The sequence below is a fragment of the Saccostrea echinata genome, unplaced genomic scaffold, assembly GCF_033153115.1.
Source record: "Saccostrea echinata isolate AGI-Se365-2 ecotype Australia unplaced genomic scaffold, CSIRO_AGI_Sech_v1 ptg000027l, whole genome shotgun sequence".
Taxonomy (NCBI): Eukaryota; Metazoa; Mollusca; class Bivalvia; order Ostreida; family Ostreidae; genus Saccostrea; species Saccostrea echinata.
The window spans coordinates 2,205,887-2,229,902 of record NW_026889776.1 but is presented as its reverse complement, the minus strand read 5'-3'; the positions used below and the strand labels follow the sequence as shown (position 1 = coordinate 2,229,902).

Sequence of the window (24,016 nt, the reverse complement as noted above, 5' to 3'; positions counted from 1 at the left end):
CTCAGCTCAGGTGAGCTAAAAAGTAACAATAAAAGCGAGAGTCACTTTTCTTTCTGAGCTATGCGGACCATGAGGGTGGATGGTAAAAATATGCACCTGGTTGTCAAAAACATTTATTTTTGTGAATTTCAACCTCATGTCAGAGATATCCTTGAAAAATCCCATTTTAAATTATTCTTTAGATTAAAACTAATCAAATAAGCACTTTTAGAGACATGCCTGCCATGGAGGACATCATAATGCAAATTTATATATATGGTAGAAAATAACTGACATTGAAATGTGATTTCTTTCCAGATAATTGTTCTCTCCAATAGGTCACTTCTTTTTTTTTTAAATGAAGTAATCTTTTGAATCTATACTTTGTCAGGAAGCTTGCACATAAGCGTAATTTTTTTTGACCCCATGGTTCTAAAGAAAATTTTTAAATAACCCTATCCAATTTTTGCCTTTTTATTGATTACCTCCCTTTGGATAGTGACATAGCCCTTAATTCCCCCTTATTGAAAGATATTTTATGCGAAGTTTGGTTGAAATTAGCCCATTGGTTCATGAGAAGAAGATGAAAATGTGAAAAGTTTGCAACAATGACAGTCAACAGGCAAATTTTGATCATAAAAGATCACTTGAGCTGTTGGTTTATGAAACTATGAAAAAACAAACCACCAACCCAAATACTGAATTTTAATTTTTTATTTTCATGTACATTTTAACTGCAACTTGAACATGGTAGAAAATATCAATTTGATAAAATATGTTCATTAAAAAGAAGTACAAATCACAAGTGTAACTGAAATGGGAACTTTTGCCATCAGAATTTTACAAACTTGTTCATTCCATGACTAGATGACCTCCTCAGATATTTTCACAACACTCTTAAATAAAGAAAAAATCAGCTCATGATTTGATAACTTGCATTCTAATTAAATTGTTTGCTGGCCATAGTGTAAATATAATATACAGTATATCAATGAAAAGAATGCCCTGACTCTCTGACGACACACATTCACAAACGGACATAGGTTTTACGTTGTTGGGTATGAGTAATCATGCTTGTACACGAGGATCTCCACACAACAACAGCATGACAAATTCTGGTAATGTTGCACTACTGAACAATGATGTGATGATGAACTGGCACCTCAGTCAACAGCGTGAAACGAGAGTTTACCATTATGCCCAAAATATTTCATTAGTGTGCTGAAGCACTGTTGACCCGTGATGAGAAATTGCATTAACTCTACACACCACATGCTTTAAGCACTGAGGTTATCACAAATACACACAAGCACATGCACAGTATATCAAGTCTTTTTGTCCTCTACATCAAAGTCCAGAACCAGAAGTTTGGTTTCCTCCGTGCCATTCCTACTTCCAACAGCACACACAAGTTTGGTATTACTGCAGCGCACACGCCATACCACTCCCCCACTACCCCCACTGTCCAGGGAGACCAGGTTTCTCAGAAAGTCTCCTGATTTTAAATCCCATATTTTAACTGTTCCATCATCTGATGATGTGATGACAAACTTTTTATTGAACTGGAGACAAGTCACAGCACTTTGATGTTTGTTTGGCCCTGAAAGAAAGAGTAAATTTGAACTGGTTTACCAGAATATTGTGTTTTAGGATTCATTAAACCCCAGTCACATTTCCAAAAACAACCAAAATCCTTTTCCAAAAACAAACAAAGGATTTTGAGGCAAAAAGGGTTTTCGTAAATGTCTGCTGAAGATGAAAATCAAACTGCAGCTAAACGCTCGATGATCAGGCGATGACTGATCAACTTATAAATATTTAAACTCTTAAAGTCATCGATGTTCCTAGGAATAAATACGACTGCTCCACGTTGCCCTATACTAATATCGGCTGATCATGTTTTTCAGCCGACGATATGAGAAAAATTTCGTCGCCCGACCATCAGCTAAAATGTGACCTAGGCATTAGTTCTAGATCATATACATTGCACTTAGGTAGACACTGAATATGTTTCCTACCTTGTAAAGTTTGTAAGCACTGTCCTGTAGTAATATCCCACACTTTCACAGTGGAATCAGCATTCCCTGAGACCAGTATATTGTCCTTTAACTCAAGGCCACTGGTCAGTGACTGGTGACCAATCAATGTATGTAAACAGTTCCCTGACTCCACATCCCAAACCCTGATGGATGTATCTAATGATCCACTCACAATGTGAACACCATCAAACTGCAACATAAAGAATTGCAAGGAGTCTCAATACATGTTTTTCTGTTCAGTGACTTACACATAATGTATACCCAATGAATACACCTTGACAGTTTATGTAATGGATAAATAACGAGATGGTGTTGAATAGTTTAGAGAAAACATTCCCTCCGAGGGCCGAAGACCCGAGGAGGGGATGTTTTCTCTAACCTATTCAACACTATCGAGTTATTTATCTTACTTAAAAAACTTCCCTACTGTGGACCCCAAAGAAACATTTACCCATTCATATATCCAACTCTGTAATACAATAGGACCTAGCCCATTTAGATATCCAACAGTGACACAATACAATAGCCTAATTGAACACCCCTTTTATTCATGGACTATTGAGCATGAAACTGCATGGTTTTAATGTCATTTCAAACCTTTCCATTGTACTGAACAGTCATGAAATCAGATGAAGAATAGTTTTAAATCCAAAGTAAAACTTGAGCGGTTCAGATAGTGTTCTGAATACTTTTGACCTGAAAGCAGAAGAAAACTACAGATTTTGATAAAAGGTTGGAAATCTATCATTACATATAAGATGATGATTTGTTGGGGAAAAATGGTTTAATCTTATGGAGTTCCACTCGGACAATACTTCTAGTAGTGCTAAAACAGATGAAAAGATTGTCGGTGTTATGCGGAACCTGCTTTAAAAATATTCCATATCAAGATCTGCAATAAAAAAGGTATCAAAAATAGATGGGCTGTCAATTTATTAAATTGTTTTGGGAAGTATGCTGGAAAAGTATGAGAACAGAGATGAACCTCGAATAATCTGAGAGGATTTGCTGATAACGGACCCCTGAAATAATATTCAGCAACAGGAAGTGATGTGGTTTAAGGTTCAAGGTAAAAATGTATTTAAAAGCATGTCAAAATGTGATACTTTCAAAATTTAAGAAAATACCGGAAACATTCTGTTAAAAAAAACCATGGATAAGTATTGGATATTTTATTGACGACAAGAGTCTAACATTGTGCAAATTCGGAGGAATTGTAATTTTTGTGAGCATTGGAAGTACATTTTTAACACGATTCTAATGGTGTGATAAATGCAAAGTGATTAATTCTGTGTGCATTGGACAAATTCTAATAGTGTGACAAATTCGGAGTAATTGTTTTTTATTTGCATTGAAAATACATTTTAAACTCTTTTATCTCTTTTTTCTTCATTGCTTAATTATGTTTGTATGCACAGTTGGATATTTAAATATTCAACCGATGGGCAGTTGGATATTTGAATATCCAACTGATGGTCAGTTGGATCTTTAAATATCCAACTAGTGCTGGTTGAATCGGTAAGATATACGTAGACTAATAACAATGGGTGACGTCACTGAAGTTTTTTAACCAGTAAATATCTAACCTGTAATGCATAGACTATGTTAGTGTGCCCCTGTAGATGGGAAATGAGTTTATCTTACCTGTAATGAATAGACCCTGTTAGTGTGTCCTTGTGGAGTGTGTATACAGATATATCTTACTCTTACCTGTAATAAATAGACTCTGTTAGTGTGTCCCTGTAGAGTGTGTATACAGATATATCTTACCTGTAATGAATAGACCCTGTTAGTGTGTCCCTGTAGAGTTTGTATACAGATATATCTTACCTGTAATGAATAGACTCTGTTAGTGTGTAACTGTGGAGTGTGTATACAGATATATCTTACCTGTAATGAATAGACCATGTTAGTGTGTCCCTGTAGAGTGTGTATACAGATATATCTTACCTGTAATGAATAGACCCTGTTAGTGTGTCCCTGTAGAGTGTGTATACAGGTTTCTGTTTCTGGATCCCAGACTTTTACCATGTAATCATAAGCACCACTAACCACCCGTTTCCCATCATATTGCACACACCGCACCGCCGCCACATGGCCCATCAATACATGTTTACACACACCACTATGGATATCCCACACTCTTAGTGTGGCATCCCGGGATCCACTCACAACTCTGAAATAGATAATCAGTGGTTGCAATAATTTTGATTTTTATCCAATATCTTGTTTTACTTTAACACTGTAAATCACTTAATAATGTATTCCTAGTTACCTTACTTTTGCAAGACAATAGCACAATATCTAATTCTTGTATAAATATGTAATTTTTTTTAATATCTTCCATAAATGCAAAGCGCAAAAATAACTTTCTCTTCTTATACCATATAATGGCTCATTTAGCGACCAGCAAATTTAGGGATTTTTTTCATAGTAGTTAACATTTACTTTTAGCTTAATTAATTTTAGGGATAATTCTTTTCATTTACTTGGACAATATATGTGATTAATTTATTAGTGACATCTGTTTTTAGCATTGCGAAGACCATCACTAATAATGCGAACATTAGCTGATCCTAAAAATTCCCCATTATACGGTATACCTGTGAACTTTATTTCTGCATTAACAGAACCTTGCAAAAGCATCCAAAAATAAGGTTCTCATGAATAAAATGTGATTTACAGTATTACTAAAAAATCAAATTTACTGTTTTACTTCATATCTCATTGAGAACCATAATTTACACTATTAAAGACAACAAATTCTTTCAGTGGAAAACAGTGACTGATTATTACATCTGTATCCTGTTTGAGTACATGTATTGAGGCTCTACATGTTACTTACATGTTTTTGTTTGAGTATTGAGGCTCTACGTTACTTACGGGTTTTTGTTTGAGTAATGAGACTCTACATGTTACTTACATATTTTTGTTTGAGTATTGAGGCTCTACATGTTACTTACATGTTTTTGTTGGAGTATCAAGGCTCTACATGTTACTTTCATGTTTTTGTTTGAGTATTGAGGCTCTACATGTTACATACATGTTTTTGTTTCATGTTTAGTTTGAGTATTGAGGCTCAACATGTTACTTACATGTTTTTGTTTGAGTATCGAGGCTCTACATGTTACTTATATGTTTTTGTTTGAGTATTGAGGCTCTACATGTTACTTACATGTTTTTGTTGGAGTATCGAGGCTCTACATGTTACTTTCATGTTTTTGTTTGAGTATTGAGGCTCTACATGTTACATACATGTTTTTGTTTCATGTTTAGTTTGAGTATCGAGGCTCTACATGTTACTTTCATGTTTTTGTTTGAGTATTGAGGCTCTACATGTTACATACATGTTCTTGTTTCATGTTTAGTTTGAGTATTGAGGCTCAACATGTTACTTACATGTTTTTGTTTGAGTATCGAGGCTCTACATGTTACTTTCATGTTTTTGTTTGAGTATTGAGGCTCTACATGTTACTTACATGTTTTTGTTTGAGTATTGAGGCTCTACATGTTACTTACATGTTTTAGTTTGAGTATTGAGGCTCTACATTTTACTTACATGTTTTTGTTTGAGTATTGAGGCTCTACATTTTACTTACATGTTTTAGTTTGAGTATTGAGACTCTACATGTTACTTACATGTTTTTGTTTGAGTATTGAGGCTCTACATGTTACTTACATGTTTTAGTTTGAGTATTGAGACTCTACATGTTACTTACATGTTTTTTGTTTGAGTATGGAGGCTCTACATGTTACTTACATGTTTTAGTTTGAGTATTGAGACTCTACATGTTACTTACATGTTTTTGTTTGAGTATTGAGGCTCTACTTGTTACTTTCATGTTTTAGTTTGAGTATTGAGGCTCTACATGTTACTTACATGTTTTAGTTTGAGTATTGAGGCTCTACATGTTACTTACATGCTTTAGTTTGAGTACAGAGGCTCTACATGTTACTTACATATTTTTGTGAAGGTGCATACACCTGACTGTGGATGTATGTCCATACAATGTATTGATGCACTGCCCTGATTCAGCATTCCATACTTTGAGGGTTCTGTCTGTTGAGCCACTGATTATAATGTTATCCTCCATCTGGGATGACCAAACCCCTCCAGTATGACCCACTAAAGTCCTCAAGCACTGAAAAATGTACCAGTCAATCAAATTTTAGTCTGTAGGTCAGTTGTTTTGAAAACTTATACACTTATTATTATTTTCATTAAAGATGTTTGAGTTTACATTAAGCAATCCTTTAAAATACTCAGGGGTTTTAATGTGAAATACACACAAGATCAAGGAAACAAGCAAGGTTAAAGTCAATGGATAATGAGCCGTATTTGAGTATTAACTTGACTGAAGATATTAGAGATAAGTAATATCAATTACATTGCATCAGGATACATATTGTCAGGTTCATCAACACTCATTTAGTTTGACAATACATGCTAATGTACATATAACAGTGCATAAAGTTGTATTATGGATATCTTGACATATTTTGGATATCATCACTTATTGTGGTCCCACCCTAGAACAAGAGTATCTATACTACATGATGATGCTTACATATCAAGTTTGCAATGTTTGTGGACCTGGTTTTCTCCAGAAACTTTTCATAAATTTTTACTATGTATATATGAATGCAAACATCACCAAGGCATGAGCTTAATTAAAAAAAAAAAATTACTTGCAGACAGAGGAAAAAATTATTGATTAGGCTCTGGCCTAGATCTTCTGCAGCATGCAAGATAATTACTCTAATGGGACTAAATAGAGCTTCTTTTTTCCCTACTTGATTTATACACCTATCATGAAAATTTTCAGATGTTATTCATTCACACAATGTTACAAATCTACCCCACTACCCCAAACAACCCAACAACATGCAGAGTCAGATTTGATAAAATAAAAAGAACTACGGTAAGTCTTGTTGCCTTCTAAAATAACATACCAAATTTGAACATCACAGGAATGAAAGAAAAAGTGAACAGGCTCACATACCCCACGCTCCCCCAAAACTCGACAATGCAACACATAATGAATGGCACAGAGCATTTTAAAAACACAGTATAATTCAAAAAGAGGCATTACTTGCAAAAAATCATAACATCAAAATTTCTTGCATATAAGGACATTCAAATCTTTGTATGTTACAAATTTAATTGGGCTGAAGTTTCTAGATAAATAATGGAATCAAAATTTCTTGGTAATATACAAATCTATACATTACAGTATGTCTGAAATACCTACAAAGTTTCAGGAAATTCAGTGCAGTAGTTATGCTGACAATTAAACTGTTATTGAAATTCATCAGTGATTTTGATTTGTTAATGAGTGTAAGTCCACGTCCAACACATGACAATTTACACATTTAAATAATTGATGGAAACAAAATTATGATGTAGTCATATGAATTTGTTTATATACTGTACTTATGAAATTATTTAAGGAAAAGTACCAATTTGAGGGTGTGTGTGTGTGTGTGTGTGTGTGGGGGGGGGGGGGGGGGGGAGATCTAAGATTGTGTGTGTGTGTGTGTTAAATCATTAATATTTTGATCTCAAAATCAATAGGGGTCTTTTAAGGTCATAAAGTATTTCACATAAAATTTCATTACAAAAGCTGCTTCCAGTGGATTTCCTTATAACCTAGCTGGAAAGTTTCTTCAATAATAGGCAAAACTCTTAAGGCAAAAATAATGGAATCGGAATTTCCTGGTAATATGCACATCTATACACTGTGTACTAAATATCTTCAAAGTTTGACCAAATTCTGTGCAGCGGTTAAAGAGGAGTTGCACTAAGAAACTGTTCATCTCTATATTCAAGATATGGCCAAAAATCTAAGTTGAAAAATGCCGAAATTCCCAGAAAAATAAAGGAATCGGAATTTCCTGGTAATATGCACATCTACACACTGTGTACTAAATACCTGCAAAGTTTGACCAAATTCTGTGCAGCGGTTTAAGAGGAGTTGCGCTGACAAACTGTTCCTCTCTATGTTGACGATATAGCCAAAAATCTAAGTTGAAAGTGCCGAAATTCCCAGAAAAATAACGGAATCGGAATTTCCTGGTAATATGCACATCTACACATTGTGTCCTAAATATCTGCAAAGTTTGACCAAATTTTTTGCAGCGGTTTAAGAGGAGTTGCGCTGACAAACTGTTCCTCTCTATGTTGACGATATAGCCAAAAATCTAAGTTGAAAAGTGCAGAAATTCCCAGAAAAATTACGGAATCGGAATTTCCTGGTAATATGCACATCTACACATTGTGTCCTAAATATATGCAAAGTTTGACCAAATTCTGTGCAGCGGTTTAAGAGGAGTTGCGCTGACAAACTGTTCCTCTCTATGTTGACGATACAGCCAAAAATCTAAGTTGAAAAGTGCAGAAATTCCCAGAAAAATTAAGGAATCGGAATTTCCTGGTAATATGCACATCTACACATTATGTCCTAAATATATGCAAAGTTTGACGAAATTCTGTGCAGCGGTTTATGAGGAGTTGCGCTGACCAAAAAAACAGGACTGACGGACTGACTGACTGACACTCTGACTGACTGACTGATTGACACACTGACTGACGGACGGGTCAAAAACATTATACCCCCCGCAACTTGTTGCGTGGGGTATAATAAAATGAAAAATAAAGTGTACAGCTTGAGTACATGAAACGCCAATCTGAAACTGAATGATGCACATCTATTTATGCATATTCATAGTAACAACCTGCATTTGGGTTGCAACACACCTTCCCCACATCAACTGATCAGGTTTAATGGTCTTGGGGTTCACAGAATGCAAGACATGATTAGGACATGATTAATTTGTGTAATCATAAAATTCTTTCACCCAACTGAAGATATGCTCTTAACAGGATAGATTTACATATAGCCATAAAAATACAAAAGGAGATTAGGGTGACCTACTTTTAGGTCATTAACATCTACCCTAATCTAAGATCCATCAACTGTTCAAGATTGATGGCCCTAGGCCTTACAGTGTGCAATGTGATTTGACTATGTATAGCCATAAAATTCCAAAAGGAGGCCCTGGTGACCTACTTTTAGGTTCCCGTACTCTCTGCCTAATATGCTTTAACTGAGAAGGTTTTTTGATGGTCCTAGGAGTGGCAGAGTGCAAAATGTGACCTGGACACAAAAAATCAACACTAATAGATGGACAGCAAAGCCTACATCATAATACAGCCCACCAAAAGATGGGTATATAATAGTGTTGTCAAATCGGACGATTTTTAGTAACCGGTTACTCGCTTACTTTTCCGATAGAGTAACCGGTTACTTGGATGGGTTTTTTTTCAGACCTCAAAACATCCTTGTTCGCGAAATATATACTCAATGGTAACTAAAATATATGTAATGACATTACAATTTCTATACATGTATTTATCTTATCATTTGTTTACCGGTACATATAAAACACACATGCACTGCATATTAGCCTTATTTATAATTAAATACACTTCTTCTAAATAAATTTGCTCTCGAACATCCCCTAATAGGTTGCTCTTCTGCGGGATATCCTTTATAAACCTTTTTTTTTCAGAGTTTAGTCTGATTGAGGCGATTTAGCATATTTGTTGTCCCACCCGTGTATTTTAATTTCATTTCAAATATTTTACGCCTTACGGATTTAAAATCAGCCATTTTTTAAAAAATATTTCCATGCTTTTAATGCATGTGGTGGCATCCTCTTTAATTATGTACTATGGACTAGCATGGGCTAATGTGAGGTAATTATAATTAACTCAAGTCTTCAAAACTGTGTATCCTTTGGCAATCAAAGCCACCAATTAGATAAACTGTAAAATACTTATCAAAACAAGTCGATCGTATTTGTAAAACGCTAGGTAGAGTCTGAAGTTAAATAACGGTAAATAAAATAGGGAAATTTATGAACAAAATTACATTTTTCCTACCGATTTATATGATTAATATATAAAATTTTATAAATCCGGGTAACTGAGTAGCAGTTTTACCATTCAACGGTTAACCGGGTACTCGTTGACAACACTAGTATATAAAAATTATCAAAACAGAAAAATTGTGAAAGGATAGATAGGCAGTCTACAACAGAGCACCCCCTAAATACATGACTTACTGCATTTATCTTTACATACCTTTCCTGTGATGACAGACCAGACTTTGAGTGTGTTGTCATCTGAACCACTGACCACACGAGAGCCACAGAACTCTAAACATGTAATAACATGATCATCATGTCCTCTCAGCAGCTAATGAAGAAATTAAAGAACAAGTAAGAATGCTGTCATTGTGCAAAATATTTAGTGATGATTCTCAGGATAAGATCTGTTGAGGATGAAATTTTGAGGAAAAATTCATTTTACAGAAACAGACCTTACACAAAAAGCTACCAATCCAGTGATAATGCTGAAATTTACAAAAGAGAGTTATCTGCTTCACAATGCTTATATCTGCAGTATAGGCATGTAATGACGAGTATACCTTAGGACTCCTGAGTTCAGCTGCCCTCCAGTTTTGTTCGATCTGATGCTGCCTCATGTACAGAGCCTTCCACGGGCTTCTACAGCCTGTTCTGCGCCTTAATCGGTTTGAACCATACACAAGGGTCTCCGTGATCCCTTCCTCCTTGCACTTTTCCCGCCACAGAAGGTTATCCTCAGCTAGTACACGCCAGTAACGACATGTCTGAGCTGCCTTCAACAGGGATTTTGGCTCAAGGAATGATAAAACATATAATGCCAACTGAAAGGTAGGAAAATTAAAATAGAATATGACAGTGCTACACAGTTTATTCAATAAAGGGGAAACTAGAAATATGCTCATGGGACATGAATGCCCTGCCCAAGGTACATCTGTATTGCAACATGAAATGAAATGTACCCCCTTCTTTGGTAAGAGATAATAGTAAAATATGATGAAAGTAGGAAGAATTCCTGCTTCATATACTGAAGTTAAATAACGGCAAAGTGTGAAGGATGGACTGTTGGAATAATGGAAGATAGACATGACAATCACCATACTCATAGCGGGGCATAAAAATACAAAAAGTTGGATAATTTCAGATTAATATATTGGACTGCAGCCCTGCATCACTTAAAAATTTTAGTGAAACATTTTTTTATTACATAGGTGGTTTACCTCTTTTGGCAGTAGTGAGATGAAGTCCCTCTGGAACTGAGGTTCAATGACCTGCATCATATGTCGCACTTGAGTGGGTTCACAAATTTGAATTAGTTCATCGACAGCCATGAGACGCTCTGCATTACTCCATCTCTACAATTTACAGTCATTACCATATCACTGGCCAACTCAAAATACTCCTCAACAAGTAAGATCACAGCTCAGAATTATAAGAATCCCATTTTCTAACTGTTATACTGTTATTTTTTCTTCAGTTACATTTGTCTACATTCTTTGACAGCATTACAATCAAGCAGTGTCACCTGGAAGGTTTGTAGCCACTCCATCAGTCGAGGTGGGGGGTTCTCTTTGGAGGGTATTCTGGGACGATGGCCTCCAGCATAGGATGGAATGATAGTGGTCTTCTTCAAATTTCCAAATGTACTTTGACTAAACAATGTAATAAGAAGTTGTTTTGATATTTATAAGACAAAATAATTAATAAAATCAAACTAGTTATCTATTAAATGTGTTACCTATCAAAGTCATCTGCATGACAGGCCTTTTGAAGGGTGATATTTATAAGACAAAATACTTAATAAAATCATATTAATTCTCTATTAAATATGTTACCTATCAAAGTCATCTGCACGACAAGGCCTTTTGAAGGGTGGTTTCCACACTTCCTCTCCACATCCGTAACTTTTTCTTTTCATCTGAGGATTGAAGGTATTATGACTTTAGAAATAAGTTTATTACACACTATGGAAGTCTTTCATCTTTTTTTTTTTAAAAAGTATGTAAATTTACCTGTGTTACTCGAAATAAATATGTTCATATACAAGCTTTTCAAAATTAACTACCAATTTTTCTTTTTATTGATTTAAATGGATTTCCTTTTTTCCCCAAACTACATTAATTATCTTATAACAATATTGATTTTACAAAAATTCTTATCAACAGGATACACATTATACCTTTCCCACAAGAACGGGTATCCTTGAGCGCTGGGTGTTAACTCGTTGTATACGTCTGTGGTCTTGTGGAGACGGAGGGGCCGAGTCTATTTCTGTGGGACTACTCACCTCATCATCTGATACCTAGGAAAAATAAATATTACTTTAAAGGTTAATGACAATTTATTTATATTTCAATAATTGATCAAGAAAATGCTTTTTCTGAACAAGAGGCCCATGGGCCACATCGCTCACCTGAGTAACTTTGGCCATGCTGTTCATTACCAGACTCCCCCCTTGTAATACCTATTGTGGCCCCACCCTCCCCCCAGGGGCCATGATTTGAACAATTTAGAATCTACACTACCCCAGGATGCTTCCACATAAGTTTCAGCTTTTCTCGACAAGTGGTTCTTGAGAAGAAGATTTTTAAAGATTTTTCCTATATATTTCTATGTAAAACATTGATTCCACATTGTGGCCCCGCCCTATCCCCTGGGTCATGATTTGAACAATTTAGAGTGTACACTACTTGGGGATGCTTCCACATAAGTTTCAGCTTTTCTGGCCCAGTGGTTCTTGAGAAGAAGTTTTTTAAAGATTTTTCCTATATATTTCAATGTAAAACTTGTATTTCCTATTGTGGCCCCGCCCTACCCCCGGGGTTCATGATTTGAATAATTTAGAATCTACACTACCCCAGGATGCTTCCATATAAGTTTCAGCTTTTCTGGCCCAGTGGTTCTTGAGAAGAAGTTTTTTAAAGATTTTTCCTATATATTTCAATGTGAAACTTGTATTTCCTATTGTGGCCCCGCCCTACCCCCGGGGGTCATGATTTGAACAATTTAGAATCTACACTACCCCAGGATGCTTCCACATAAGTTTCAGCTTTTCTGGTCCAGTGGTTCTTAGGAAGAAGATTTTTAAAGATTTTTCCTATATATTTCAATGTAAAACCTGGATTCCACATTGTGGCCCCGCCCTACCCCCGGGGGTCATGATTTGAACAATTTAGAATCTACACTACCCCAGGATGCTTCCACATAAGTTTCAGCTTTTCTGGTCCAGTGGTTCTTGAGAAGAAGATTTTTAAAGATTTTTCCTATATATTTCAATGTAAAACTTGGATTCCCTATTGTGGCCCCGCCCTACCCCCGGGGGTCATGATTTGAACAATTTAGAATCTACACTACCCCAGGATGCTTCCACATAAGTTTCAGCTTTTCTGGCCCAGTGGTTCTTGAGAAGAAGATTTTTAAAGATTTTTCCTATATATTTCAATGTAAAACTTGGATTCCCTATTGTGGCCCCGCCCTACCCCCAGGGGTCATGATTTTTACAATTTAGAATCTACACTATCCCAGGATGCTTCCACATAAGTTTCAGCTTTTCTCGACAAGTGGTTCTTGAGAAGAAGATTTTTAAAGATTTTTCCTATATATTTCTATGTAAAACATTGATTCCACATTGTGGCCCCGCCCTACCCCCGGGGGTCATGATTTGAACAATTTAGAATCTACACTACCCCAGGATGCTTCCATATAAGTTTCAGCTTTACTGGCCCTGTGGTTCTTGAGAAGAAGATTTTTTAATGACCCCACCCTATTTTTGTCTTCTCTTGATTATCTCCCCTTGTGAGGGGACTTGGCCCTTCATTTTAACAATTTAAATTTCCCTTCACCCAAGGATGCTTTGTACCAAGTTTGGTCAAAATTGGCCCAGTGGTTCTTGAGAAGAAGTCAAAAATGTGAAAAGTTTACAGACGGACGGACAGACAGACGGACAGACAGACGGACGGACGGACGACGGACAAAATGTGATCAGAAAAGCTCACTTGAGCCTTCGGCTCAGGTGAGCTAAAAAAGGCTTGACCTTTTATCACATGCATTATGTCTGACTTTGCTGCCCTTAACTGACCTGAGGTCCATTATCCTCTGGGCTCCAGTGCCCCTCCTCTTCCTCTCCATCTTCCTCCACTTCCCCCTCTACATTGTCCTCCTCTCTGGCCCTCACCCCCTCTGGTGGTGTACCCCCCTCTGTCTTTCCCTGGTTGGAGGTAAGGCTGTCATCTGACACTGAAGTACTGGGGGTCTCTATCAGACGAGACCGCAATGACCGACAAGTGCTGGTGGAGGGTTGAGGAGATTCAATAGGCACTTCACTCTCTGCTGTTTCTACATCACTTCTGGACTTCCTCCCCCTTAAAACAGCATTTTTTGTTCAAGTCATTGATAAAGTACATTTTTCTTATGCAGAATACTTTTGGGCAAATTGAATTCTGAGGCTTGAAGCAGCTCTCAGATATATGATGCTTTGCCATCAATAGGTATACAAAGAAGCAACTTAGACTCATTTAAAATATAAAGTCAAACAAGATTATTTTATCCCTACTGATTTTTCACTATATAAGTAAATTGATATATTTTGCTGATTCAATGAAATTCACAGTACCAATTCCCTGCAAAAAGGTGAGTCAGTTTGATAAACTGACTCACACCTATTCGGAACACCTTGCAATTTTTAATCTTGTGAAAAGTTCTGATATCATCTGTTCTGATAAAAATCATGAATATTCATTATAAAATAGAATTGCATTATATGTAAACTAGTCCCCAATTCAATCACTTAAGAACCAGTTTTGTATTGGTATAATAAATCAGTTAAAGTATATCATGAAAGGAGTCAAGGGAATTAGGCTTGCTTGTGGAGAACTGGAATCTTGCTGTGACTCATTCATTGATATTCGTTGCAGTTGCTTAATTGAAAATTCTGTTTTGGTACTCTCTTTGTGTAAATATGAATACCTTACCTTGCAGCACGGTGTCTGGACTTGGACGCCACTGTACACTCCAGACAAAGTCTGCTCTGTTCTATGATTCCATAACCAAGTCCTGGGACTTCACTCAGGTCAGATATACTGGTAAAACCTCCCACAGCCTGCAAGATATCAGAACTTGTGTACATTATAGTGTACCAACAAATCACAAGCAATTTCTGCCTTGTACCTTTTTATACATACCAACACTCACTGTCATGTGTTTTAGCATGTTTGGGTGTACAAATATTACAAATTCTGGGGGAAAAAATCTATATTTTAACCAATAACCTTCAAGATTTTTTTCAGGAGGTTAATGTTTGTTTATTACAAGTAATGTATATTCATTACTACATTGTTTGCTTGTTACGGTGTATTTTGCCTATCTCCAATGTCCTGGAGACAGAGTAAAGCATACTGTAAGCCAATTGTAAGTTCCCACAATTCAGTATGTGTTCTTGTATATTATAAACTTTGTATCTATAACATGATTGAGTTTTATATAAACAAGCAAATACTGTTGAACTCCAGTCTCTCAAACATTAATATGCTGCAAATCACGAATATGTCAGTTAGCAGTGAGATAGCAGTCATGACCTTATCACCAATTTGAATTCCTACTTTGGAAATCTCATTCACTCAGATATTCCTCAGATTTTTTTTGACAGTCCCTACATGTTCAAAAATCAAATTTCAACTTAAGTACACTGTACAGACTGGCAACCAGCTCTCAGAATCTTTTTCCTTTCCCTTGACAGCCTATTTTATTACAGTACTTCATTTGAATGCAAAAGATGAAAGTACTGTGAAATCACTAATTTGTGAGTGTGTGTGTTGAGTTGGGGGGGGGGGGGGGGGGGTTATGGTATCAAATGTTAACATTCCAATATACAACATCTCAACTCTTCTCCAAACATATTTTTTCCTTAAAACCATGAAAATCTGACCCCACAAAACTAAGTGAATTTACAGTAAACAAAAAAAAATGACACTATATTTTCTCTGATGTCAACTGCCCTAGAAATTGCACATGCATCTTTTAAAACTAAAATCATCTTGGAAAAACAACAATGAGAAAAGGTATGTGTTAGGTTTGTGTGTGTATATGAAATACAGATTAACTTGGTTATCTCAACATCGGCAGGACTATTGGGAAATGTCGAGATATCCTGGGTGTCGAGATATCAGAGTTGAGACTTGACATCTAAGATATAACTGCATAATAAAACAAAGACAAGTTTATTATGTACATGACTTCAATAAACTTAGTTTGAATGAAATTTTTATGCTTATAATATTATTCATTGTACCCTAATTCAATTCTCTTTAAAATTTAAGCTAATTCTTATGTAAGGTTTGGATACAAATAAACTTTTGTACTTTTACGCAGAATCATGTAGGTTTATCAGTGATATTAGCCAAGCTGAACATTAGGCAATTTTGGTCTCACAGATGGCTGAGGATGCTTGGGATACTTCTACAAACACAGTCTATAGAATCAATTAAGCAGTCAAACCATGGGACGGTGTGAAAGGTGTGAATTTCTTATGATGTTGAGATACTGGAGTCGTCTTTGCGTGATGAGCAACCATCTGACAGTTTGGTTTAGTAGAGAAGAAAATTTTGCTCTTAGAACTGTGAATATACATTTACGTCGAGATAAGCTGGGTTGTTGATATTACCGAGGTCGACATATCCGAGTATTTGCAAACCATTTACATAGTAAATACTGCAGGGACAGCGGACGGACGTCGGCATACCCCAGGTTGTCAACATATCCAATGTTGAGATACCGAAGTTTAACTGTATATACAATATACAATATGTTGCACTATGTCAAGAAAATTCAAATGAATGTCTTCCATATTTGAACTCTATCTGAATGTGTTTTGTCTATAATTCCAGTAAGTCATGATTTGGCTATAAATATTTTAAAAATCTGAAAATATTTAATCACTTTTATTTGCATATATTTATCAATGCAAATTAAAAAGATTTCTAAATACTGTACAGCAAGTTAAAATCACGGTTGGAAAAGATTGAGATTTGTTCAATTTATAGCAATTCGTGGTGGTTTGAATTTGCGGAAAGGAAAAATTATACAAAAACTTTTTCTCAGCACTGCAGGTATTTCCCTTGTTTATTGTGTTGATTCTGAGACCGGTTTAATATAATAATAATAAAACACGGGACAGATCTCGATTTGAAGTCAAGACGTTATGTATTCATATAAATTTTCTTTCTTTCTCTTGTTTTAATAAATATTTTTTAAATACAAATGAGTCTATAGCCAAGAGATTTACTCAAGTGATTTGAAGTCGCATCCAAACCTATTAACATTCATGTTAAATAAAGCCCTTTGGGAGGTGTTCTATGGCAAGTCAAACATTGCAATATTCGATCTTTTCCATTTGCATTGTAAAATTTTCCATTTGTTTTGTATAATTTTCAATTTGTATTGTATAATTTTTATTTGTATTCTGTAGTTTTCCATTTGTATTGTATAATTTTTCATTTGTATTGTATAATTTTTATTTGTATTCTATAATTTTCTATTTGTATTCTATATTTTCCATTTGTATTGAAAAAAATCATTTGAATAGTTTATTTAAATTTCTTATTTGTATTGTAAAATTTCTTATTTGTATTCGATAATTTTTCATCTAATGTATTGTATCCGAGGATTGTTTATATCATTACGTTGTATATGAATATAGCGAATATTAACTCCTGGGGTTAATTTACTGCTGTGTAGTAATGTAAAGTTCATGATTCTGAAGTGTAATACACTATTGGGACAAGAGCTTTTTGATCCAACCTACAAACTTATATAATGTCTAGAAATTAGTATATCATGAAAAATGAGATATTCATTAAGAATTATCATGACTGAAAAAATTAATATAATATTCAGCATATATATACAATGGAGAAAGATTTAAAATATTAATGAACTAAATGGCACTTCGCTGTTCACGACACATAAACAGAGAACACGTATTTACATACGTAAACATTATTGATTCTTTAAACTTTATCAACACATTCAATGGGGTTATATAAAATGTACTTTTATAGGTAAATTTCATTTTCTTCTTAAATTGTTCTAAATAATTTCATCACTATACAGTTGAAGTATTGGACACAAAATTGCATGAACAACTGATACAGCAGCAAACATACACTTCCGAACAATATAGTAAATTTAACTAGTAAATTAATTTTGAATTCTCTTTTTTAAAACTTGCGTTTGATATCTTCTTAAATAATTTTACCAGAGAACATATTGAGAAGTAAGTAGAATTAATGAATGCATGAATAAAAACACAAGTTTTATAAACACAGTTGCTCAGATGCATACTAACCCCCAATTTTCTTTGCGAATTTGAGTCATGCTATATGATTAGTCATCTAATTTAAAAACATACTTCTCATAAAATCCTTGATATAACTCAAATCACGAGTGACCTACCTAAGTATTTTTTTAAACCACTCCCTAACTATTGCATTCAGAAATGGTTACATACACGTCCTCTTTCTTCTGTTCTTATAAACACCTTTCAATATTAGCAAAGAAGAAAACAGTGTGTATTATACAGTAAGAAAATTTATGTATTTTTACTTACAAAACTACCATGTGTCAAAAGGTATTCCATCACTAGATATTCACACACAATAAATAAGTAAAAATCTTCCACAATGTGGTTAATTTTTAAATAGAATGTACTTGTATCTAGACAAACTTCATGTCTTTACAATTAACACTTCAGTATATCATAAGTCAAACATCCTCAAAAATGTCACAATAATTTTACTAATATATACAGGTGCAACACTTAGACATGATGGGAAAATGAAACTGTAATGATGACGTTATTTTGAATAGAGAAATTCATAATGATTCAGAAACTCCATCAAGCAAATTGTTAAAGTCTTCTATCTTAATTAAAAACAAGAGGCCCATGGGCCACATCGCTCACCTGAGCACACTGGCTAGACTAAGGCACAAATCAGTTCAGTAATGAACGGGGGGGGGGGGGGGGGGGGGGGGGGGGGGGCTTGAATTTTAAACTACCTGATGATGCTTTCATGTCAATATAAAAAATGAATTTGTTGTACTTGAGAAGATTTTAAAAGAATTTTCCCATTTATTCCTTTGTAAAAATTTCATCCCCCATTGTAGCTCCTCCCTATCTCAGGGGTCATCATTTGAACAAACTTGAATCTACAATACCCGAGGATGCTTCCATATCAATAAGACTAACATAGCTTTTCTGTTCTTGAGAAGAAATTTTTTTTTCTATATGTTCTTATGTAAAACTTTCGTTCCCCCATTGGGCCCCACCCTACCCCCTGGGGTCATCATTTGAACAAAATTGAATCTACACTACCTGAGGATGCTTCCATATAAATTTGACTCATCATGGCTTTGCTGTTCTTGAGAAGAAGATTTTTCCTATATATTTCTATGTAAAACTTTGATCCTCCATTGTGGCCCCACCCTACCCCCGAGAGCCATGATTTGGACAAAATTGAATCTACACTTCCTGAGGATGCTTCCGTATAAATATGACTCTTCATGGTTTTACTGTTCTTGAAAAGAAGATTTTTAAAGATTTTTCCTATATATTTCTAAGTAAAATTTGGATCCTCCATTGTGGTCCCGCCCTACCCCCGGGGGTCATGATTTGAACAAACTTGAATCTACACTACCTGAGGATGCTTCCGTATAAATATGACCCTTCATGGTTTTACTGTTCTGAGAAGAAGATTTTTAAAGATTTTTTCCTATATACTTTTATGTAAAATTTTGATCCTCCATTGTGGCCCCGCCCTACCCCCGGGGATCATGATTTGAACACACTTGAATCTACACATCCTGTGGATGCTTCCATATAAATATGACTCTTCATGGCTTTACTGTTCTTGAGAAGAAGATTTTTAAAGATTTTTCCAATATATTTCTATGTAAAATTTTGATCCTCCATTGTGGCCCCGCCCTACCCCCAGGGGTCATGATTTGAACAAAATTGAATCTACACTACCTGGGGATGCTTCCATATAAATATGACCCTTCATGGTTTTACTGTTCTTGAAAAGAAGATTTTTAAAGATTTTTCCTATATATTTCTATATAAAACTTTGATCCTCCATTGTGGCCCCGCCCTACCCCTGGGGGTCATGATTTGAACACACTTGAATCTACACTACCTGGGGATGCTTCCATATAAATATGACCCTTCATGGCTTTACTGTTCTTGAAAAGAAGATTTTTAAAGATTTTTCCTATATATTTCTATATAAAACTTTGATCCTCCATTGTGGCCCTGCCCTACCCCCGGGGGTCATGATTTGAACAAACTTGAATCTACACTACCTGGGGATGCTTCCATATAAATATGACTCTTCATGGCTTTACTGTTCTTGAGAAGAAGATTTTTAAAGATTTTTCCTATATCTTTCTATGTAAAACTTTGATCCTCCATTGTGGCCCTGCCCTACCCCGGGGGTCATGATTTGAACAAATTTGAATCTACACTACCTGGGGATGCTTCCATATGAGTTTCATCTTTCCTGGCCCTGTGGTTCTTGAGAAGAAGATTTTTTAAAGATGCTATTCATTTTTCACTAATTCTTAATTATCTCCCCTTGAAAGAGGGCGTGGCCCTTCATTTGAACAACTTGAATCCCCTTCACCCAAGGATGCTTTGTGGCAAGTTTGGTTGAAATTGGCCCAGTGGTTCTGGAGAAGAAGTCGAAAATGTGAAAAGTTTACAGACAGACGGACAGACGGACAGACGGACTACAGACAAAATGTGATCAGAAAAGCTCACTTGAGCTTTCAGCTCAGGTGAGCTAAAAATGTCAAAAATTATCATAAAATGATGACTTCATAACAGCAATTTGCCATTTGGCTTACCTGCTTTTAACACTAAAGAAAATTTTATTTCCAAAAATATATTGGCACATTGTCTTAAAAATACTAGGCGAATCTGTAATATTTGTAGGATTTAAAGCATTTCTTTTCTGTTTAGGTTTGTTTTACTTTTCTCCCATAAAAATAGTCTCGAGTGTGGACTATACATTGCTGACATTATACCATGAAACAAGATGTAATTATGATACAAGAATATGCCAGTGTGTGGTCCAGTGTCTTTGACCCTTGATATACAGTTGTTTTACAGTTATCATACTCCAACTTGCTTCTGTGATAAGCAAGAGCTGTTTTTAAATTAAAAAGTTATGGACCATACAATTTTTAGCCTCCGAATCTCTGTGTCCTTGACTTTATCCAAATGATCTAAGGTCCGAGACAGGATACACCTTCTGGTAAAAACTTACCTTCAGTCGTTTTTCTCTAACAACTTCTATCTTCTTACTTAGACAGTTATGGACCAGACAATAGTTTTACGTTTGCAGGCCTTGGGTCAGAGTCACAGCACACCCTCTCGTTATAAGCTTAAGTTGTGCTAAATGTTGTTTACTCTAAAATTATCACTGCAGAGAGAGACTAATAGTGCCAAAGAATTTTTTTTTTATTTTCTACTTTGAGGCGGATTAAACATACTTTTTTGATATTCATAAACATGTATTGCAATCAGATTCACTGACTAATCACACATCCATTACTTTTTATTTTGGATTCAATATTTTGAAGATATGTACATGTGTAATATTTTGTAAATGTTAGATGTGTGTGTGTTGGGGGGGGGGGGGGGGGGGCATTACATGCATAACACCTTTAATACTTTCAACTAAACATCATGTTCCATTATCAACTAAGGGTCATATGCATTTAGTATATATGCACTAAAGAATGTTTTTAATGATAACACTGAACATACACCATGAACAAAATATTTGTTTGGACACTAGGCACAAAACATATATTCATGGTACTGTTTGCTATATTGAAACATAAAACATGTATAAATTCACTGAACTGCACTATTATCACACATATAAAAATAAATCATTGGTCAATGTTTAATATTACTTTGAATCCATGTAGGTCAGAGACTGTCAATGAAGAGATTATATTGCTTATAGCAATGTACCTCATAAAGGAAAAAAGGTACACTCTAACAATTTGTTTAGCTGATTTTCAAATTCAAAACAAGTACAATCAGTTTAAGTAGACCCATACCTTTCTATATTTAATAATAGCCTGTGCTTTCCTCACTCCAATTCCAGAGAGTTGGGCAAAGTCCTGTAGATTTGCTGTGTTAATGTCTACCTTCTTACTGGCCATGGTTTCCAGGGCAGCCAGATTCTAACTCTAAAATAATGTGGAACTGTATGTAATTGCAAAAAAATGAACACATTCATCAATAACATTGATTTCTTTACTTCAACACAAATGAAAGTGTATAAAGTACTGAACACCAAGTATACTTAGACATAGCTGTCACTTCATGGGTTAACACTTTTACATGTATCTTCTTGGTGATATAGTAACAAAGGATAAAAATAAAGTCTAAAAGCCCTCTGAAAATTGGCAGAAAAACTTGAAACTTTAAGAATGAAAGGCATTACAATTTTCTATTCAAATACATCTGTTTAAAATAAAGGAACTTTCCTACATCTTCACTAGCCAAGGGTTTCTGTTTCACTCTGCTCACCATAAATGCCTAAAACTGAGAGCAGAGTGGACCAAAAACCCCTTGCAATTACTTGACTGTGTGACACGTACCAGCTGTACATAAAATGTCACCTATTTCTTACTTCACTCACAGGATCATGATGGGACACCAAAATTCACAGGGAATGAACATATTTTTCCTTAGTCCTTACTTATAATTGTTTACCAGAAGCCTTTTTTTTTTAATTTTTGCTCTCATGCCACTAAAATCGTGTTTGATGCTTGACTTACTTGGTTAATGTAAATAAGACGTTGGAATTAAGGATGTTAACTGTTTTCCACAATAATTACATTGTTATTTTAATGCATCAAAGTCTTGAATTTAGTAAATATGATACTTTAATATTGACATTTTTGTTGTTATGCACAGTTTCTTTTTAAATTACAGTTTTCTTTTTTTGATGAGCTGTGTACAGTATTTTCTGTCACCTAAATTCTAGTTTTTTTTAAAGATTCTGTACAAGAAACAAGTCTTACCATACATTGTATACATGTATGTCTTGGGCTGGCAAAGATGAAATTCTTATAGGTATTCTAAACATCATCAACTCTCTTCACAGATATAACCAACTGAAGCTTGAAACTCTACTGGGCAAACTAATGGTGACAAACATTTATAGCAATACTATATAGCAACACTTTTAAAAGTTAAGTTTTTATTGCTCTCATATTTTCCACTGGATTCGTAACAAAGGCAACCAGGTAAAGAATGCAAAGTTAACCAAAACAAAAAAAAAATGGACATATTGTGATAATAAAATTTCCAATTTTCCAACAGGACCCAGCACCAGCAAAGTACACCCTGGTCATACATCATGTACATGGGCAGATAGTATATATTCAATATATTGTCAAGTGACAGAACACAGAAGTTCAGTGTGCCTTTTCTGGGATTGGAACCTTTCACAAAATGCTCAGCACACTGCTATGTCTAATTCCCTATTTGTATCAATAACACAAACAAAATCATTATTTATACTAAACGAACCTTTAGATAAAGGGAATAAAGATAATATATTATGGAACTTTCTATCAAGTCTAACGGGGTATAAAAATTTAACGAAAGTCAAGAATACTAGCACTAAGTGACTAATTATCCCTTAAAATACAATGAAACAACTTACATAAGTAAAATTAATACCATCAAATATTTATGTTCCTAATCATTAGTGTAAATAAAAAGTAATTTTAAACATTTTTCTTTTCATTCATTGATTTGTCAGTCGATTGCCGTTACAACAAAGAATGAGCTAATCTAGTCCGTTTTTCCTGTCTATGACCTGAAATAATGTGCAGCCGTCTGGCTAGCACTTTTAAAATTATTTTACACATGTTGAATTTTAGACTGCTTTGACATTAACCTGAAAACCATCATTTCTGGTTTACCAAACTCTTTCACAGGTCCGCCATATTGCCAAATCAAACAACATTGAAGGGGCAGGTAACTCTAG

The 24,016-nt window shown here is 35.0% G+C and overlaps 1 protein-coding gene across 1 annotated transcript; it reads right to left on the bottom strand.

The window, feature by feature from the left end:
- Positions 1–677: 677 nt before the first annotated feature.
- LOC133193424 (F-box/WD repeat-containing protein 7-like) lies at positions 678–24,016 on the bottom strand. Its single transcript, XM_061329360.1, has 14 exons — positions 23,927–24,016; positions 22,071–22,202; positions 14,918–15,045; positions 14,026–14,308; positions 12,127–12,249; positions 11,783–11,865; positions 11,473–11,599; positions 11,168–11,302; positions 10,511–10,771; positions 10,165–10,278; positions 5,979–6,160; positions 3,969–4,194; positions 1,998–2,208; positions 678–1,579 (listed from the first exon to the last, which is right to left on the bottom strand). The coding sequence occupies exons 2-14, from the start codon at positions 22,173–22,175 to the stop codon at positions 1,305–1,307; spliced, it is 2,253 nt and encodes a 750-aa protein (XP_061185344.1). The 5' UTR covers positions 22,176–22,202; positions 23,927–24,016; the 3' UTR covers positions 678–1,304.